Source organism: Amphibalanus amphitrite, unplaced genomic scaffold (genome assembly GCF_019059575.1).
Source record: "Amphibalanus amphitrite isolate SeventyFive unplaced genomic scaffold, NRLGWU_Aamphi_draft 000006F_arrow, whole genome shotgun sequence".
NCBI lineage: Eukaryota > Metazoa > Arthropoda > Thecostraca > Balanomorpha > Balanidae > Amphibalanus > Amphibalanus amphitrite.
This window is the reverse complement of record NW_024881502.1, coordinates 2,422,501-2,443,486: the sequence shown is the minus strand read 5'-3', so window position 1 is coordinate 2,443,486 and position 20,986 is coordinate 2,422,501. Positions and strand designations below refer to the sequence as shown.

General features: G+C 54.1%; 1 protein-coding gene across 1 annotated transcript in view; it reads left to right on the top strand.

Moving 5' to 3' along the window:
- LOC122377717 (laminin subunit gamma-1-like) overlaps window positions 1-20,986 on the top strand; it is a 163,530-nt gene that overhangs the window by 17,569 nt on the left and 124,975 nt on the right. Inside the window, exons 4-7 of the mRNA XM_043358081.1 lie at window positions 12,567-12,684; window positions 16,040-16,350; window positions 17,359-17,541; window positions 18,991-19,090. Of these exons, the coding sequence (XP_043214016.1) occupies window positions 12,567-12,684; window positions 16,040-16,350; window positions 17,359-17,541; window positions 18,991-19,090 (712 nt within the window). The remainder of the gene's footprint in view (window positions 1-12,566; window positions 12,685-16,039; window positions 16,351-17,358; window positions 17,542-18,990; window positions 19,091-20,986) is intronic.

Below are 20,986 nucleotides of genomic sequence, written 5' to 3'. Positions count from 1 at the left end.
ATACACTGTCAGTGGGACACCTGATACATTGCAAGCGGGACACCTGACTCACTGCCAGCGGGACACCTGATACACTGTCAGCGGGACACCTGATACACTGTCAGTGGGACACCTAATGCACTGCCAGCGGGACACCTGATACATTGCAAGCGGGACACCTGATACACTGTCAGCGGGACACCTGATACATTGCCAGCGGGACACCTGACACACTGTCAGCGGGACACCTGATACACTGTCAGCGGGACACCTGATACACTGTCAGTGGGACACCTGATACAATGCCAGCCGAACACCTGACACACTGCCAGTGGGACACCTAATGCACTGCCAGCGGGGCACCTGATACACTGTCAGCGGGACACCTGATACACTGTCAGCGGGACACCTGATACACTGTCAGTGGGACACCTGATCATTGCAAGCGGGACACCTGATACATTGCCAGCGGGACACCTGACACACTGCCAGCGGGACACCTGACACACTGCCAGTGGGACACCTAATGCACTGCCAGCGGGACACCTGATACACTGCCAGCGGGACACCTGATACATTGTCAGCGGGACACCTGATACACTGTCAGCGGGACACCTGATACACTGTCAGCGGGACACCTGATACACTGTCAGCGGGACACCTGATACACTGTCAGTGGGACACCTGATACATTGCAAGCGGGACACCTGATACACTGTCAGCGGGACACCTGATACACTGCCAGCGGGACACCTGACACACTGCCAGTGGGACACCTAATGCACTGCCAGCGGGGCACCTGATACACTGTCAGCGGGACACCTGATACACTGTCAGCGGGACACCTGATACACTGTCAGCGGGACACCTGATACATTGTCAGTGGGACACCTGATACACTGTCAGTGGGACACCTGATACATTGCAAGCGGGACACCTGATACACTGTCAGCGGGACACCTGATACATTGCCAGCGGGACACCTGACACACTGCCAGTGGGACACCTAATGCACTGCCAGCGGGACACCTGATACACTGCCAGCGGGACACCTGATACATTGTCAGCGGGACACCTGATACACTGTCAGCGGGACACCTGATACACTGTCAGCGGGACACCTGATACACTGTCAGCGGGACACCTGATACACTGTCAGTGGGACACCTGATACATTGCAAGCGGGACACCTGATACACTGTCACCGGGACACCTGATAAACTGCCAGCGGGACACCTGATACACTGTCAGCGGGGCACCTGATACACTGTCAGTGGGACACCTGATACATTGCAAGCGGGACACCTGATACACTGTCAGCGGGACACCTGATACATTGCCAGCCGAACACCTGACACACTGCCAGTGGACACCTAATGCACTGCCAGCGGGGCACCTGATAAACTGCCAGCGGGACACCTGATACACTGTCAGCGGGGCACCTGATATATTGTCAGCGGGACACGTGATACATTGCCAGCGGGACACCTGATACACTGTCAGCGGGACACAGGCGCCTTAACCCTCGCCCGTATTGGTGTTTTGCCAGCCACGAACATATAAGGGGGGGATGCGATGGCCTCCCTTTACCGTTTTGCTATTGATTGAGCTAGAGCTTCGCGTGAAAAACGAGCGTGCTGCCCGTGACGAGAGGAAGCCGATGATACCCAATTTTAACCCTCACCGGCACTGGCCATTTTGCTTCCTACGACGGCAGAAGGGGGGAGGTGCGACCCTCCTTGTCAGCTTGGCGGAAAAGACGAGCTTGTTGCCTGTGACGAGAGGAAGCCGATGATACCCAATTTTAAGGTCCTAGATCATCAGTTGACCTTCCAGGTCAGGTCAATGACCCTCAAAGTCGGGAAAATCGGGACCTGTTAGAACGTTGTAAAGTGTGACTGTTATGGGGTTTTCGAGGTGCTGATCACGGATGTCATTTTAGTTTTGATCACAGATGATGTCAATAGTTTCGAGCAAGAACATCCTTAGTGTCAATTTTTTCGAAGTTGAGATTTTTATACCATTCGACTCAGCTCGACGAGCTGAGTCGAATGGTATGAACATCTCAATTTCGAAAAATTTGACACTTAGGATGTTCTTGCTCGGAACTGTCGATGTCTTCATGCATTTAGCCCAGGTCGGTTCAGGTCAGGTCAGGTCAACCAGAGCCGGTGCCAGTCAGTCGGTCAGGCTCTACAGCCGGCAGCTGTGCTGTGTAGCGGCCTCCAGCAGGCTCCAGCCGGCAGCTGTGCTGTGTAGCGGCCTCCAGCAGCCTCCAGCCGGCAGCTGTGCTGTGTAGCGGCCTCCAGCAGCCTCCAGCCGGCAGCGCTCTCCACGCGCTGCCGGCAGCCCGCGCGGGCCGATATCTGTTTCCGCCACACAGATATATCTACATGCACACGGCCCTAGACACGTCCGGTGCGCTGGTCGGGCTGCAGTACTCGTCTGTGTCGAGTCCGCTGTGTGGAGCGGCTCTGCCGGGCGGCCCAGCCGCCTGCTCCCTGGCCGCGTGCTGACCCGGTCGGAAGTGGCTCTGCGGCCGCCCGGGCCCGCCGTCCGGCCTAGTGATGTCAATCGGTTACCAAAATTTCGGTATACCGATACCGAACCAATACCGATTCGGTATTCGGTATTTTATACCAAAAGCATTTGGTATTTTGTCGGTATTATTAAAGTCAACTACTGTCATAAAAAATTGAAAACATTTTTTATAAACCTTCTGAACTCAAATTTGATTTGCTAAATGACATTGGATGAAGAAAAAGGACAATCATGACACATTTCTCCCAAATGCATGTGATGTCACAAGAAATGGGCAAACACATTAACTGTAACATCAAACACATCAGTCTACCAATGTTAAATGGCAAGTTATCAGTGCTAGCAAATTCCAATACCATGAGGATAATCATCTTACAAAAAAACTAATGTGCAAGACATAAACATGTATCAATGTTTAACTCACTGTATACTGGAAAGCATACTTCAACTACCTTACTCAAAATTTCCCAAGCATTCATTAGTAACAAATTTGACTTTGTTTTGATGAGTCTGTGATTGATCTTGACCTTGTCTTGCTCTCCATTTCACTGCAATGCAGTTACATTATCCAAAAGCCAAAACCCTGTTTTTTATAGCACTAGCTTCACCATTATCATCTAATATTAAAGGCAGCATTTATCACTTTATCATCACCCCCCAATTCTCAACTTCGCTCAACTTCAAAAAGATCCTGTGGATAATTTATTTTCTTTAATTAGTGTTCTCTTTCCTGCTCTCCTCAAGAGATAGAAATCGCTAGCAATGTAATCAAAAGCATTCCTAAAATATAATTGGGTCTTGGCTTGATTCGCAACTAGCAGTTTAAAAACTGAACACAACTAAGAACTTGATGATGTCGCAGCTGCGCCAAAACCCGTTGTACCTACCTCAATAGCTAATTAAAAATAATTGAGCAAATTTGTTTTTCTGGTTCTTCATTTTTTATCAATAACAGCCTACAATCTTTCTTAAATTAATTTTAAGATGTCAAAATATAAACATCATATTAATAACGTAAGTGTTCTTAAGCAAAAAAGAAAAAAAACTTTGTTAATTCCGTGCGTTTCGTGCCTAAATGCACATGGCCGCCGCCTGCAAGGCTGCCATTGTGGAAGAGATGCCACGTGACACGTGTCAATGATTCTGTAAAATTATGAACATTTTACTTAGCTTTCATCACGATATCATTACAGTGGTGTCTGCTATCTATCAGTGTGCCTCGTAAGTAATTATTTATCAAGATTTGTTGTGTTAAACATTTGTTTATGATGAAAAATTGGCTGCGTCACTATCGTCACCATCGCTACTTGAGTTGAAATGTAGGTATCATGGATTTTGTTTACATTAATGGTATAGCCCAGCCCATTATTGTCATTTGGTTACCATTTTTGGATCATGATAGCACACGTAACCCTGTCTTGACTGGACTTGAATTGAGTGACTTGAATTGAAAGGACGTTTGATGGTTCAGGCATGGATGAGATTCAGGCCTCAGGGTTCAAGTTCTTGTCCTATATCACCTCATGCAGATGACTTGAATCCACATCCCAGTTAAGTTACTGACCTGAATTTTTGTTCATAGTTACACAATACAGTTATTTTTTTTTGCAGTGCAAATAATTTAGAGATTTCCTGACTTGTTTTGGTTGCCTTATTTTAAAGTATTACCTTTCAATGCTTATCATTTGTTTTGAAAAAGTTTGAAGCATTTGTTTGATGATTCCCTGAATTCGGTACCTAGTCGGTATTTCACCCTATTTCTGCAAAACGGTTCGGTTTTGGTATGCTCTCAGTGGTTTTCGTCGGCATCGGTTTGGTATTGGTTTCCAAAATTTCTGAAATTGACATCACTAGTCCGGCCGTCCCCCTGCGGCCGCCGGGGCCCGCCGTCCCCCTGCGGCCGGCTGGCAGCCGCCGTGTTTATACTGTCCGGCTCGTCTGGTGGCCTGTGTGTGTGTGACGTGTGTGTGTGTGTGAGAGCCGCTGATCTGTCCGTGCCCCGGGGTCAGCGGACGCGGACAGGCCGCGCCGACCCGCCCGGCCGGCCGAGCGGTGACACTCTTCTTCGACGGTCTCTGTGTTCCCCACACGCGGGCGGCTGACCTGTGCCCTAGTGTACGATGACGGGCGAACACAGGCTGCCCAGACCGCCGTCCGCCGCAGCCGGGTCGGTGTCTGTCAACCTCCTCAGCTCTGAACACCTTGCCGTCCTTGCAGATTGGTATCTGCTATTAGATACCGGAAACGTTCGTAGCTGTGTTGCAGGCTTTTTCATTACACATCTCCATAGTACTGGGCATTGATGCAATGAATCAATGCTAATATTGTTGTATCATTGGCGTATTCGGACTCCAGGCTTTCCGCGTCAGACGGGACCAGCCGGTGCTTCCATCCACCGACTAAGACGTCTGTGTCACTGGTCGCTGGTCACTGGTCACTGGTCAGCGGACAGTGGTCAGCGGACAGTGGTTAGTAGTCTGTGGTCAGTGGTTAGTAGTCACTGGTCAGCGGTCAGTGGTCATTGGTCACTGTTCACTGGTCACAGGTCAGTGGTTAGTGGTCACTGGTCACTGGTCAATGGTCACAGGTCAGCTGTCAGTGGTCAGTGGTCACTGGTCACTGGTCAGCGGTCACTGGTGGGCGCCGAACGCTGAGAGGAGCCGCGCCGCGCCACCGGACCGGCGCGGCGGCGTACTGCCCTGGCAGGACAGACAGTGTCCTGGTGTCGTGCGGCTGCCCTGGTGGGCAGATCTGAGGACAGTGTCGTGATGTCGTGCGGCTGCCCTGGTGGGCAGATCTGAGGACAGTGTCCCGGTGTCGTGCGGCTGCCCTGGTGGGCGGAGCTGCCGCAGCTACAACAGGACAGTGTCCCGGTGTCGTGCGGCTGCCCTGGTGGGCAGACCTGAGAACAGTGTCCCGACTCCCGGTGTCGTGCGGCTGCCCTGGTGGGCAGATCTGAGGACAGTGTCCCGGTGTCGTGCGGCTGCCCTGGTGGGCAGATCTGAGGACAGTGTCCCGGTGTCGTGCGGCTGCCCTGATGGGCAGATCTGAGGACAGTGTCCCGGTGTCGTGCGGCTGCCCTGGTGGGCAGATCTGAGGACAGTGTCCCGGTGTCGTGCGGCTGCCCTGGTGGGCAGATCTGAGGACAGTGTCCTGATGTCGTGCGGCTGCCCTGGTGGGCAGATCTGAGGACAGTGTCCTGTTGTCGCGCGGCTGCCCTGGTGGGCAGATCTGAGGACAGTGTCCTGGTGTCGTGCGACTGCCCTGGTGGGCAGATCTGAGGACAGTGTCCCGACTCCCGGTGTCGTGCGGCTGCCCTGGTGGGCAGATCTGAGGACAGTGTCCCGGTGTCGTGCGGCTGCCCTGGTGGGCAGATCTGAGGACAGTGTCCTGATGTCGTGCGGCTGCCCTGGTGGGCAGATCTGAGGACAGTGTCCTGTTGTCGTGCGGCTGCCCTGGTGGGCAGATCTGAGGACAGTGTCCCGGTGTCGTGCGGCTGCCCTGGTGGGCAGATCTGAGGACAGTGTCCTGGTGTCGTGCGGCTGCCCTGGTGGGCAGATCTGAGGACAGTGTCCCGGTGTCGTGCGGCTGCCCTGGTGGGCAGAGCTGCCGCAGCTCGGCGCGCGGCCCGGTGGCCCAGCTCTCACTCACGGCTGTCCGAGCTCACCACTCAATGGGCCGGCCAGTGCTCAGTAGGGCGCCGCGCCGGCCGGCCGCTGCACGGCCTGCACACTGCAGCGCCGTGCAGACTGCGCCACTACCGCGTACCGGGCAGACTCGTCCTCTGGTGATGGGGCCGTAAGTCGCCAGTGGGCCACGTGTGCAGCCGCGCTGGCCAACCATTGCAGCCGACCACTGGTAGTTGACCGGTGACCAGTGACCACCGACCACTGGTAGTTGACCGGTGACCAGTGACCACCGACCACTGGTAGGTGACCGGTGACCAGTGACCACTGGCAGTTGACCGACCACCGACCACTGGTAGTTGACCGTTGACCAGTGACCACTGGTAGTTGACGAGTGACCACCGACCACTGGTAGTTGACCGGTGACCAGTGACCACTGGCAGTTGACCGGTGACCAGTGACCATTGGTTGTTGACCGGTGACCAGTGACCACCATCCGTCGCCGTCGTCAGCTGTGTGCGTTAGCTCGGGTGGACGGCAGCCGACGGAGGGTGGGCGGACGGCGTATTCGCCAAGTGTATTACACGAATCGGCCCACCAACTAGCGATATCTCTATAGTCCGTTTTTCTTAAGTTTGCCCCTCACTGTAAACGTCTCTTTGAACACAGCACGAGAATTGCTAGCTGAATTACTGAGAAAACTGGTAAGCGCACAGGGTATTGTTGATATGAATAATATTTTCAAAAATAAGTTTTGAACATCGACGATTTAACGTTATGTTAAGCGCCGTGCAATTTATTTATTAGTTCAGACATAAGTCCTGAGAAGTCGTCTATCCCTGTGAGGCTGTAGGTATTGGCAGATACGATTTACGAGTCTGTGAAATAGTAAATAAATTTGATGAAATTGATCGTCTGTGAAATCTGATTAAATCAGTGTGCGCCAACCAGTTTTCTCAGTAATTCAGCTAGCAATTCTCGTGCGATGTTCAAAAAGACGTTTACAGTGAGGGTCAAACTTAAAAAAAACGAACTATAGTGCGACGTCATAGCCATCCGACGCGACAACGCATGCATGGAGGCTAGATTTGAGTGGAGACTGTTTCCAATTATATATGGCTAATCATCACTTCCATGAGTCGTCGTAGCCGGGTGGTTCGAGTCTCGGTCTGGTAAGCGAAAGGTTGGTGGATCGATTCCTGTATTGGCGGTTATCTTCTCTTAAAGGAAATAGTTCACTTTTTAACATGGGTTTTGAACTGGAATAGCAGTTCCGTAGCTTGGGCTGAGACGAGCATAAATCAGGAGCTTTTACAGCCCAACGATCACCCTAGGCAAAGATATTCTATTTCTCGTCCCGAAAAAGGTGTCTTGCGTTGAGGATGTGTGCCTTGCATATATTTCCATCCAGTATGAAAAGAGCATGGGTCCCGAAAATTCTTCAGAAACTAGAGAAATTATCTACGAGAACTCTAGAGAAATTCTCGTACTGATCAATTAGGACATTCAGGGGAACATTATCAGATCGAGCAGATCGCCCAAATGCCGGTGGCTGCGATAAGTTCTCTAGTTTCTGAAGAATTTTCGGGACCCATGCTCTTTTCATACTGGATCGCGTGTGCCTTACAGAAACTGAAAAGTTCTTCCTATATCAAAATATAGAAAATAATATTTTGTTATAAAAAGGTTTTATTTGCTTTGCTGATCATTTTGAACATAAAAAATCATAAATCCGTTGCAAAAAAAAATAATTTCGTGAAAGTGAACTATTTCCTTTAAAGGGACTATCCCACCTTCTAAAATGTTGTTAAAACCAGTTAAATTGTGCCCGACTTTATAGATTGGATGACCAGGAACACGGTTCTGGCACTTATTTTTCATTAAACATCTTAGGCATCCCATATTCCAAACACAAACTTTCAAATATGTGACGTCACAGCCCAAAATTACCTCCTTCCCCAGGCCACATTACTGTCATAAAGCTGATTCTTTTTACTCTGTAGGCACCACAACAAAGTTCAGACCAAGTTTTAAGCGATTTTTCAACGGACAAACCCATTTAAATCAGAATGACTAAACGAGGTGACGTCACACTAACGGTCGCTCCATGTTGAAGATAGGGCCTTGTACAAGGCCCATTTTCAAATGAAGGGAACGAATTTCTTCAACACCAAGAGGCCGCGGGGGTTCCAACCTAGATAGATAGTGGTTTCTGAACCTCGCCGCAAACTTGGCTATCTCAACTCAAACCCCATATTAAAGGTGGGATAGTCCCTTTAAAAAGAAGTCGGTCGTAGATACGCATTTTTGGCCCCTTCGTTCACACGCCAATATCGTACGCCCAATAAATCGATGACAAGTATTCATCTGATTAAGGAATAAGTTGCAAAAGAACTGGCTGCAGTTTGATTGCAGTCTGTACCCGAACTACCAAAGTTGTTACGGCACTGTCGATATTCGTCAAAGTCGGAAGAGCTATTATGAAACACACCCGAATGACAACGGATTCCTGTATTATTTCATCGATCAGATAAGACATGTATAGTGATAGATCGAAGACAGCCCGCCGTGAGCATGCAACTTAACAATCAGTCCCGAGTTATCTTCATATGCGTCTAATATAAATATTTTTTACTTTAAGTAGATTCCAACTAAGGGGATTTATCCCCCTGGCGGCAGATATGTAAAAGCTATAGGGAATTGCTACTATAGATGACGCTCCTTGACGGCTGGAAATCGAGAATTTCCACGGACCGTGACCTGCCGTGACCTGCGGATCACGCAGTGGGCCGTAACGAGCCGAGGGCAGTCCCTAATCCACTCACTGAGGTGGCGCGGTCTGTTGGTCCCCTGAGGTGGCGCGGTCTGTTGGTCCCCTGAGGTGGCGCGGTCTGTTGGTCCACTGAGGTGTCGCGGTCTGTTGGTCCACTGAGGTGTCGCGGTCTGTTGGTCCACTAGGCTAGCGGCGCAGCTGCCCGGCACCAGTTCAGGACCAGGGCCGCCACGTGTCAGCCTCAGCTGTCCTCGCGGAGCTCGCCAGTCTTCATTTTTGACTGCGTGTTAAGGCTGAAACAGACTCTTTCCGCAGTCAGGAAATCGCATGCAAGAGCCTATTCAAATGCATGGAAGCACGCTCACATCCATCGCACGCACCTCCCGCATGCGGTTGATGTGGGGAGAATTATATCTATTGTATTTGAATAGGCTCTCGCATGCGATTTCCTGAATGCGGGAAGAGGCTGTTTCAGCCTTTAGTGAGATGTACCTACCAGCAGTGCGAGGCCTTCGGCCCCGCGCGCCGGATAGGAGACGCGAGAGCGCTTCTGGTGCCGTGCAGATGCGCTCATTGAGTCCATCCCTGGCCTGGCTCACCGCTCCTGTATCCAGGGTCGTCCCATGTCCGTCGCCTGTTTCCGGGACCCGTTTCCGGCCGTCCACAGACGGACGGAGCGGCGGACGTCCGTGTCCGCGCCACTATCGCCGCACTGGACACGGCGCGCCACTATCGCCGCGCTGGTCACGGCACGTCCGCGCTGGACCGGCTGGCGCGCGGACGCCGCCGGACCTCTGCACTGGTCCGGTCCGGCGGACAGCGGCGGGACGGGAGGGCGGCCGGGTTCCGCTGACGGGACGGCAGGGCGGCCGGGTTCCGCTGACGGGACGGCAGGGCGGCCGGGTTCCGCTGACGGGACGGCAGGGCGGCCGGGTTCCGCTGACGGGACGGCAGGGCGGCCGGGTTCCGCTGACGGGACGGCAGGGCGGCCGGGTTCCGCTGACGGGACGGCAGGGCGGCCGGGTTCCGCTGACGGGACCGGAGGGCGGCCGGGTTCCGCTGACGGGACGGCAGGGCGGATGCAGTCACCCATAGTGTGGCCCGTATACTATATAGCGCATCTGTGGAGGACGACCGAGCCGGACAGGGAAGGCGCTGTGGCATCGGTATTCGGTGGTCACCAACCATGTGTTTGCCGTGCTTAATACGCGTGCTGAGCTGTAGGAAACCAAAGCAAACTTCTCATCTTTCTTTCTTTGGTGCTAGAGCCCGCTCGCTTTTGCTGGCGCCCTATTTGGTGTGAGGTATCTTCTATGGATATCGCTGCGGCTGCGTGTCTTCCCAGCGGCCCATATTTGGGGTCGGCGCGGAGGGGCGCGGCCGCCCGGACGAGTGGATGGTGGCCACTGGCCAGCAAGACGTGGTGGGAATGCGATAAGTCGGCGGCGCGCAACTACATTCTGAAAATGTGCGTTGTTGATTGGATCAGCTATGATGTTATCTAACAACCATCGTATGACAGTCGCTTTGTGTAGACCTACCGTCCGTCAACATTACCTGATCTCGCTTTCCATTCTTTAAAACTATTGACATTGCCTGGCGAGCGTGTGATCAGCTCACCTCTGAGGCGGCTGCTGTGTTGTGCTGTGTTGTGCTGTGTTATGTTGTGCTGTGTTGTGTTATGGTGTGTTGTGCTGTGTTGTGCTGTGCTGTGCTGTGATGTTATTGTAGGTAGGTACACTGTAAACCAAATCTACAAGTTGGCTCCTTGATTACAAGTTTGGTTCCAATTCGCTAGGCGTCATCTTGTCGATTCACCAGCCCCAGGCTTGTTGGCCAACAAACTAACAGTTTGTCTACAAGTTTGGTTCCAATTCGCATAGGCGTCACCTTGTTGATGTACTAGTCTGGGCCTTGTGGACCTACCAACTTCTGGATAGGCATAGTCGTTTCCTTGTCGGTTCACCAACCCCTGGTTTGTTAATGAACTAGCCTTTGACTGGGCATTGCTAGCTTACAAATTGTCAACAAGTAAGAGTACTAACGCTCTGTTCGAACTTGTTCTTCCTTACAATCGCTTTGTTTGCGTTGATAACCTTAAAAAGTTACGATTCGCGTTCGTTTTCAACTGCCACGATACTGATTCAGGAAATATTTTCTATAGCACAAATCATAAGCTTTTACGGCCAGCGATCATCAGACAAAAATATTCTAATGCTCGTTCCGAAAAGAGTACCTTGTAGAGGAATACGGTCCTTGTAGAGGAGTGCAGCCACGTCATCGTCAGCCAATCAGCACGCTGCTGACAGCCAATGTAGCATGCGTGTAGGTTTGAACTACGCAACATGATTGGTCAACGCGTAATAAGCTTCCGCGTCAAACATAAAATATAGTTCTTTCTGTATTGATATATAGAGGATAATCTTTTCTTTAACAAGGTTTTATATATTTTCTGAATACTTTGAGCATAACAAGTCAAATCAATTGCAACAAAACAAATTTAAGGAAGGTGGCATACCTATTTCCTTTAACCCTATTACTTATTAGTTATTACTGGTGGTCACGGGTGGAGAATGTTTGAAAAAGTTACCCCGGCCGGCGACCGAAAGTCAGAAAGACGATGATGCTCAAATATTTGTCAACGGTTATCAACAAACCCCTAGGATGTCTGCCGTTTGTACGTTTTTAGGGAAAACTGCTGCACGCAGGGGCGGAAGATTTCGTAATTGTAACAACAATTTTGCAACACGCCTTAAAATTTCGGACGCATGTCACCTAGTGCTAGGTCAGGTCATCAGGTCAAATTTGCTGGATGATCGTGCTAATGCCCTTTGCAAAGCTTATTCCGTGGAAGTTGCAAACTTCCCACACAAAACAAAATGTCAAATTTGACCGTTTTGGCCCTCTTATTGATTTGAGCTCGCACCTGAAATATGATTTACCTACCTACTTCTGTTTGATGAAACATGTCGGGCTCTGCGATGAAAAAACTTAAAAACATAGAAGCTCCAAAATGAAAATAGTAAAGTAAATTTTCAATAACTTTTCAAGGTAGATAAGAATAATGAGAGACGCTTTTATAGATGGCAGTTTTTTCGTATGGAGACAGCTTTTAGGATTTACAAAAGTGGAAAAAGTTACCCCGGCCGCGCCGGGGTCGGCTGAAAGTTACCCCGGCCACGGCCGGGGTGGCCGAGGCAGGTTCTCCACCCATGCTGGTGGTGGTGGTGGGGGGGGGGGGGGGGGAGCAATCGGCCCCCACCTGTAGTTTTTTTGCTCTCGATGGAAAACGACTTCACCCTATTACTGGTGCGGGGGGGGGGCGAATCGGCCCCCACTTAGTTTTTTTTTTTTTTTGCTCTCGACGGAAAACCACTCTAGCGGTTTGTAATGGTGATCAGTGGCACTACCCGTCATATGTATGCACCTTAAGACTATGTGACGTCATTCTACAATGAAAATGTTGGAATAGGTGGACCGAGGTACCTGAGAAAGGGGGTAATCTCAATGTACCTACTGCCCCCGTCTTAGCATGCCTGAATCCGCCTATGCTTAACGAAAACGTGTATTTTGTGCTCACGGATGGTCACTTAACCAATCCAATACCTATTCATGTGCCTCTGACATTCATGTGCGTGTCTTTACAGGCAAGGCGTTCGACATTACCTATATTCGGCTCAAATTCAAGTCTCCTCGGCCGGAGAGTTTCGCCATCTACAAGAAGTACTCTGCCGACTCGGACTGGGTACCGTACCAGTACTACAGGTGAGGACAGGCTGACACCGGGTCCCGCTCCAGTACTACAGGTGACACCGGGTACCGTACCAGCACTACAGGTGAGGACAGTCTGACACCGGGTACCGCTCCAGTACTACAGGTGAGGACAGTCTGACACCGGGTACCGCTCCAGTACTACAGGTGAGGACAGGCTTACACCGGGGCCCGCTCCAGTACTACAGGTGACACCGGGTCCCGCTCCAGTACTACAGGTGAGGACAGTCTGACACCGGGTACCGCTCCAGTACTACAGGTGAGGACAGTCTGACACCGGGTACCGCTCCAGTACTACAGGCGAGGACAGGCTGACACCGGGTCCCGTACCAGTACTACAGGTGAGGACAGGCTGACACCGGGTCCCGTACCAGTACTACAGGTGAGGACAGGCTGACACCGGGTACCGCTCCAGTACTACAGGTGATGATAGGTGACACCGGGTCCCGCTCCAGTACTACAGGTGACACCGGGTCCCGCTTCAGTACTACAGGTGACACCGGGTCCCGCTCCAGTACTACAGGTGACACCGGGTACCGTACCAGCACTACAGGTGAGGACAGTCTGACACCGGGTACCGCTCCAGTACTACAGGTGAGGACAGTCTGACACCGGGTACCGCTCCAGTACTACAGGTGAGGACAGGCTTACACCGGGGCCCGCTCCAGTACTACAGGCGACACCGGGTCCCGTACCAGTACTACAGGTGAGGACAGGCTGACACCGGGGCCCGCTCCAGTACTAGGTGACACCGGGTCCCGTACCAGTACTACAGGTGAGGACAGTCTGACACCGGGTACCGTACCAGTACTACAGGTGACACCTGGTCCCGTACCAGTACTACAGGTGAGGACAGGCTGACACCGGGTCCCGCGCCAGTACTACAGGTGACACCGGGTCCCGCTCCAGTACTACAGGTGAGGACAGTCTGACACCGGGTCCCGTACCAGTACTACAGGTGAGGACAGGCTGTCACCGGGTCCCGCTCCAGTACTACAGGTGACACCGGGTCCCGCTCCAGTACTACAGGTGACACCGGGTCCCGCTCCAGTACTGCAGGTGATACCAGGTCCCGTACGAGTACTACAGGTGAGGACAGTCTGACACCGGGTACCGTACCAGTACTACAGGTGAGGACAGGCTGACACCGGGTCCCGCTCCAGTACTACAGGTGACACCGGGTCCAGCTCCAGTACTACAGGCGACACCGGGTCCCGTCCAGTACTACAGGTGATGACAGTCTGACACCGGGTACCGTACCAGTACTACAGGTGACACCGGGTACCGTACCAGTACTACAGGTGAGGACAGGCTGACACCGGGTACCGTACCAGTACTACAGGTGACACCGGGTACCGCTCCAGTACTACAGGCGAGGGCAGGCTGACACCGGGTACCGTACCAGTACTACAGGTGAGGACAGTCTGACACCGGGGCCCGCTCCAGTACTACAGGTGAGGACAGTCTGACACCGGGTACCGTACCAGTACTACAGGTGATGATAGGTGACACCGGGTCCCGCTCCAGTACTACAGGTGACACCGGGTCCCGCTCCAGTACTACAGGTGACACCGGGTCCCGCTCCAGTACTACAGGTGACACCGGGTCCCGCTCCAGTACTACAGGTGATACCAGGTCCCGTACGAGTACTACAGGTGAGGACAGTCTGACACCGGGTCCCGCTCCAGCACTACAGGCGACACCGGGTCCCGCTCCAGTACTACAGGTGAGGACAGGCTGACACCGGTCATCGGGGCCGCGCCAGTACTACAGGTGACACCGGGTCCCGCTCCAGTACTACAGGTGAGGACAGTCTGACACCGGGGCCCGCTCCAGTACTACAGGTGACACCGGGTCCCGCTCCAGTACTACAGGTGACACCGGGTCCCGCTCCAGTACTACACAGTCTGACACCGGGTCCCGCTCCAGTACTACAGGTGACACCGGGTCCCGCTCCAGTACTACACAGTCTGACACCGGGTCCCGCTCCAGTACTACAGGTGACACCGGGTCCCGCTCCAGTACTACAGGTGACACCGGGTCCCGTACCAGTACTACAGGTGAGGACAGTCTGACACCGGGTCCCGCTCCAGTACTACAGGTGATGATAGGTGACACCGGGTCCCGCTCCAGTACTACAGGTGACACCGGGTCCCGCTCCAGTACTACAGGTGACACCGGGTCCCGCTCCAGTACTACACAGTCTGACACCGGGTCCCGCTCCAGTACTACAGGTGACACCGGGTCCCGTACCAGTACTACAGGTGAGGACAGTCTGACACCGGGTCCCGCTCCAGTACTACAGGTGATGATAGGTGACACCGGGTCCCGCTCCAGTACTACAGGTGAGGACAGTCTGACACCGGGTCCCGCTCCAGTACTACAGGTGACACCGGGTCCCGCTCCAGTACTACAGGTGACACCGGGTCCCGCTCCAGTACTACAGGTGACACCGGGTCCCGCTCCAGTACTACAGGTGACACCGGGTCCCGCTCCAGTACTACAGGTGACACCGGGTCCCGCTCCAGTACTACAGGTGACACCGGGTCCCGTACCAGTACTACAGGTGAGGACAGTCTGACACCGGGTCCCGCTTCAGTACTACAGGTGATGATAGGTGACACCGGGTCCCGCTCCAGTACTACAGGTGACACCGGGTCCCGCTCCAGTACTACAGGTGACACCGGGTCCCGCTCCAGTACTACAGGTGATGATAGGCGACACCGGGTCCCGTGCCAGTACTACACAGTCTGACACGGGCTCCCTCAGTCTCAGACTATTTACACCGGCTCCCTCAGTCTCAGACTATTTACACCGGCTCCCTCAGTCTCAGACTATTTACACCGGCTCCCTCAGTCTCAGACTATTTACACCGGCTCCCTCAGTCTCAGACTATTTATGTAATATGTACTTATTGTACTCGTAGGTATGCATATGAAATTGGTGAATGGCACTGCTGCTTTATGATCCACTGATATCCACTGATAATTATAGCCACTCGTGGCTTTTTCATCGCTGGCCAACTGTGGTATGGAGTTTTCGGCCGACTGTGGTGGGGAGCTAGCGGCTGACTGTGGTATGCTATGGAGCTGGCGGCCGGCTGTGGTATGCTATGGAGCTGGCGGCCGGCTGTGGTATGCTATAGAGCTGGCGGCCGGCTGTGGTATGATGTGAAGCCGACTGTGGTGTGGTGTGGAGCCGGCTGTGCTGTGAAGTTGTCGGCCGACTGTGTTGTGGTATGGTGTGACTTTGTCGGCCGACTGTGGTGTGGTATGGTGTGGCGTTGTCGGCCGACTGTGGTGTGGAGTCGCCGCGCCGCTCGGCTGACCTCCCCTCCGGCGGCCGGCAGCTCGTCGTGCCGCGACACATACGGCCTGCCGGACCTGGTGTACCTGCCCGAGGACAGCGAGGACCGCGCGATCTGCACCAGCGAGTTCTCGGACATTTCGCCCCTGACGGACGGCTCTGTGGCGTTCGCCACGCTGGAGGGCCGCCCGGGAGCGCTGCAGTTCGACTACAACGTCCAGCTGCAGCACTGGGTCACCGCCACCGCCATCCGCATCACCCTCAACCGGCTCAACACGTTCGGAGACGAGGTGTTCCGCGACCCGCGCGTGCTCCAGTCCTACTACTACGCCATCACAGACTTCGCCGTCGGAGGTACGGGCCATGCGGGGGGGGGGGGGTGGGGGGCAGGCCGCCGCACAGTGCCGGCACACGCAGAGTGGGCCGTGGGAGGGACGCGCTGGCGAGCCGACCATGCTGCAGTGTGCAGTCTGCACCAGTCCGTGCACCAGTCAGTCGGATGGACGCACATCTCAATAAATGTGTCTGACACTATGCCCGCCATAACAGGAGTGAATTGACAAACCTGTTGACAGCAAAGATGGATTGTGCTTGTTTAACGAGTCGTCAGCTTCCCATTTCGCCCGTTTCGCCAGTTCGCCACTCAAAGTGGGCTTCTGGTGGGGTCAGTGCAGGGCCGCGGCCGCGGCGCTCCCAGCCTGGGCGAGGGAGTCTCACAGCTAGCCAATGTCGCTCAAATGCAGACTTCGTTTTCTGAAGTTCGGGGTCCGCAGTCCGCACCAATACAGCAGTGATTATGGGCTGCTGGGGGTGGGGGTGGGGGGCGGGGGAAGTGTTGTTGAGACGATAATATCTGGGCGGTGTTTCACGGCCCGACGCTACACTGCGCTGCAGCGTGCTGCTGTCTGTATTGGTGCGGCGTTTGAGACGAATTCGGCTCGAGGCTTCAGCGTTACGAGCGTCTGAGCTTGTTGATGTTTCTGTGGAAACCCAGCGCACGGCTGTAGCGCAGTGCCGGTGAGACACCACCCTGGTGAAATGTGGGCGGGCTGGCCCGGCCGCCCTTCCTTCCCTCCACCGCCCCCGCTCACACGCCGCCAAACGGCACCAAACGCGACCGGGCTGCGGGCCACCAGTCGGCACTGGGCACCTCACAGCAGCTCTGCTGAACTTCCCGCTCATCAACTTTGACAAATTTAACGCATCTAATCTACATATTCAGAAATATCACTGTCGCTTACCCCGCCTTAAAATCACGCAAGTGTGTATGATCAGATGTGTCATGTTTCTCCTCCCGCTATCCTTTCGTTGTCCTGTCCGTATAGTGCCGTCACGTCACGTGTCTCCTGTCACGTCCGGCAGGCACGTGCAAGTGTAACGGTCACGCGTCCAACTGCGTGCCGAGCACCAGCGAGTCGGGTGAGGAGCGCCTGGTGTGTCAGTGCCAGCACAACACGGCGGGCGCCGACTGCCAGCGCTGCCTGCCCTTCTACAACGACGTGCCGTGGCGGCGCGCTACACCGGACGCCGCCAGCGAGTGCCAGGGTAAGGCGACCGACCGACCGGACCGACCGACCGACCGACCGACCGACCGACCGACCGACCGACCGACCGACCGACCGACCGACCGACCGACCGACCGACCGGACCGGACCGGACCGGACCGGACCGGACCGGACCGGACCGAACCGAACCGAACCGAACCGAACCGAACCGAACCGAACCGAACCGAACCGGACAGGAAAGGGGAGACGAGAAATCAACATGATGTGAGTGAATATGTAGGGCCGGGGTGCCGAGCTCTGCGTCACGACTGCTGCCTCCCATCGACGACACGGTGCTTATGCTTTCTTAGTTTATATTGTGGTGCGGATTTCAAATCTCAAATCTCAAATCTCAGACATTAGCTCCGCTATCAACTCGCTATTAGCTCGCTATTAGCTCCGCTACTAGCTCGCGTCCTGCAACAGATTAAAATTAACTTAGCAAGGCACAAATGCAAGACAACGATAAACATAACCACTAAGCAAAGCAAAGTTAACAATGAATGAGGGTTTACAACAATTCATAGTAACAAAATAGCAAATCTTACCGTTCACGCAGACGCACACGTCAAGAACCACACAGAACCAGTGCACGAGTGGCGGGGTCGCCGCCGCGCGGCCCGGACGGCCGACCCGCCGGCCAATCGTGGCGCGCAGCGATTGGTGGCTCTCGACCCGCGGGAGTCACATGACCTGAGCTGACAGATTTTTCCGCAACCGGCGTAGAGCCGCCGGACCGCTACGTGGCACACCGCCTATAAAGAATTGGGGTGGTGGCTGCTATGTGCGATTTTCATAGAATGCCGTGCTCTCGTTTGGTTCTGTCGGGTTTCCAGTGCGACTGAGTGCTCGTAGCGAAGCTCCATTCACTGGCTGTGCGCTGACGTTTGGCGCTATACGGGCGGCGGGCGCAGCGGAAGGATTCTGTGGGCCATCAGCACTGTGGCGCGGCTCGTCGGGCCCGATCAGCCCAGACGTGCCGGCACTGCCGTCCGAACTGGTCACTCTGATCGAGTGGGCCGTGGTCGTGGAGCGGCTCGATCAGCTGGCATGGGGCCGGCAGCTAGTGGGGTCCCACTGGACCGCCCGAATACGGCTGTGCGACGTGGGCGGCACGCGGGCCGACGCGTTTAGGGCGGCTGTCAGGTGTTGTCGGCACCCTGCGGCTACCCGCGCCGTCCGGTCTGAGTAGGTAAGGGGTACCCACAGAGTAACTAGGCACTGGGGACAGACTGAGGCTGAGCCCGGGGCCGGCCGCGCCAGCTGCTCAGCGGGGCAGACGGATGTCCAGCTGAGCCGCGCACTGTGCGCCGGCTGCACTGGCCAGTCGGCCGGGTCGGGATCTGCGCACCCTGCGCGCTGTGCTGGAGATAGGCGATCTGCTAGGCATATAGGACGGCTGAACGGAGTCATGTCACGGCCCAGCTCTCACAGCCACCGCTGTTTACAGCGTGCAACTGCAACGGTTATTCGAACCGGTGCTTCTTCGACCAGGAGCTGTATGACAAGACGGGGCACGGCGGTCACTGCACCGACTGTATCGCCAACAGGTGAGGTCACTGCACCGACTGTATCGCCAACAGGTGAGGTCACCACACCGACTGCATCGCAACAGGTGAGGTCACTGCGCCGACTGTACTGGTGAGGGGGTTACTGTACAGCCCTCAGCAGACTGCGTGGTAGGTATTCTTTTTTGGACAAAACCGATTGTAACTCAAAGTCTATGTTATCAGTCGGTCGGAACTCACTGCAAATAGATGCGCCGTGCCCCACTCCTTTGATTGGGTCTATCGACTATCACTAAGCAAAGTATACGCCTTGTGTGGCAATAAAATGCAAAAGTTTGTTTTGGGGGCAAATATAAACTTTTGGGTTTTGTTGCCAAACTGGGTGGAAAATGAATATGATGATAATGTCAATCTAAGGTGCGGAGTCCCATGCGTCTTGCTGTTACATAGTATCTGCGTTATTCTCGGTTTTGTTGAAAAAAGAATACCTACCACGCAGTTTGCAGAGGGCTGTACCATTGGTGTCGCCAGAGATTTTCGGTTGGGGTCAAAATCAATTTTGGTGGTAAATGTTGCCTTTCTACAGTCGTTACTCACTCGTTTTTATTACATCATCCTATGTTGTTGCGCGATAAGTTCCGTGTGCTACCTGATTCTGCATTCCTATTCGTCCGAAAGTCACGGTTGATTGGTTATCTACACAGGTGGCCAGTACCTATTTCTTTAAGAGTTCGTGCAGCCTCATCTCTGTGTCAGCCCGACCGGGGGGGGGAGGGGGGGTAGACATTTATCTGCTCAGTTGTCTGGTGTTAATGTAAGGGCTCCGTTGTCGTTGGGTTCGAGGGCGGTCACCTGATTCATGGGTGGCGGTGTATAAAAAAGGGGAAAAAAACTTCACGGACATCTCACCAACTTCAAAGGGAGTAGGGACTTTCCAAAAACGTGGCTAAGAGATCGCACAACTTGAATTCGAATGCTAAGACTGACGTGATTGTCGAATTTCACCACATTCTTCGATTTTCTTTTGTCGCAATGTTACAAATTACTGGACGAAATATGCATCTTTCGCAAATTATATTTTCACTTCGATTGCCTTTTATTCCTCCTGGAAATTCGACACATTGCGATCATTTGCCCCAGTAGTCAAAATTCCTTAGCCGAGGCCCTGCCCTCTACCCCACCCCCAGAGCCGGAGTCAATTGTGAATGTCCCCCCTCCACCCCACCCCCAGAGCCGGAGTCAATTGTGAATGTCCCCCATCCACCCCACCCCAGAGCCGGAGTCAATTGTGAATGTCCCCCTCCACCCCACCCCCAGAGCCGGAGTCAATTGTGAATGTCCCCCCTCCACCCCACCCCCAGAGCCGGAGTCAATTGTGAATGTCCCCCCTCTATCCCACCCCCAGAGCCGGAGTCAGTTGTGAATGTCCCCCTTCCACCCCACCCCCAGAGCCGGAGTCAATTGTGAATGTCCCCCCTCCACCCCACCCCCAGAGCCGGAGTCAGTTGTGAATGCCCCCTCCACCCCACCCCCAGAGCCGGAGTCAATTGTGAATGTCCCCCCTCCACCCCACCCCCAGAGCCGGAGTCAATTGTGAATGCCCCACTCCACCCCACCCCCAGAGCCGGAGTCAATTGTGAATGCCCCCCTCCACCCCATTCCCAGAGCCGGAGTCAATTGTGAATGCCCCCCTCCACCCCACCCCCAGAGCCGGAGTCAATTGTGAATGTCCCCCCTCCACCCAACCCCCAGAGCCGGAGTCAATTGTGAATGTCCCCCTCCACCCCACCCCCAGAGCCGGAGTCAATTGTGAATGCCCCCCTCCACCCCACCCCCAGAGCCGGAGTCAATTGTGAATGTCCCCCCTCCACCCCACCCCCAGAGCTGGAGTCAATTGTGAATGTCCCCCTCCACCCCACCCCCAGAGCCGGAGTCAGT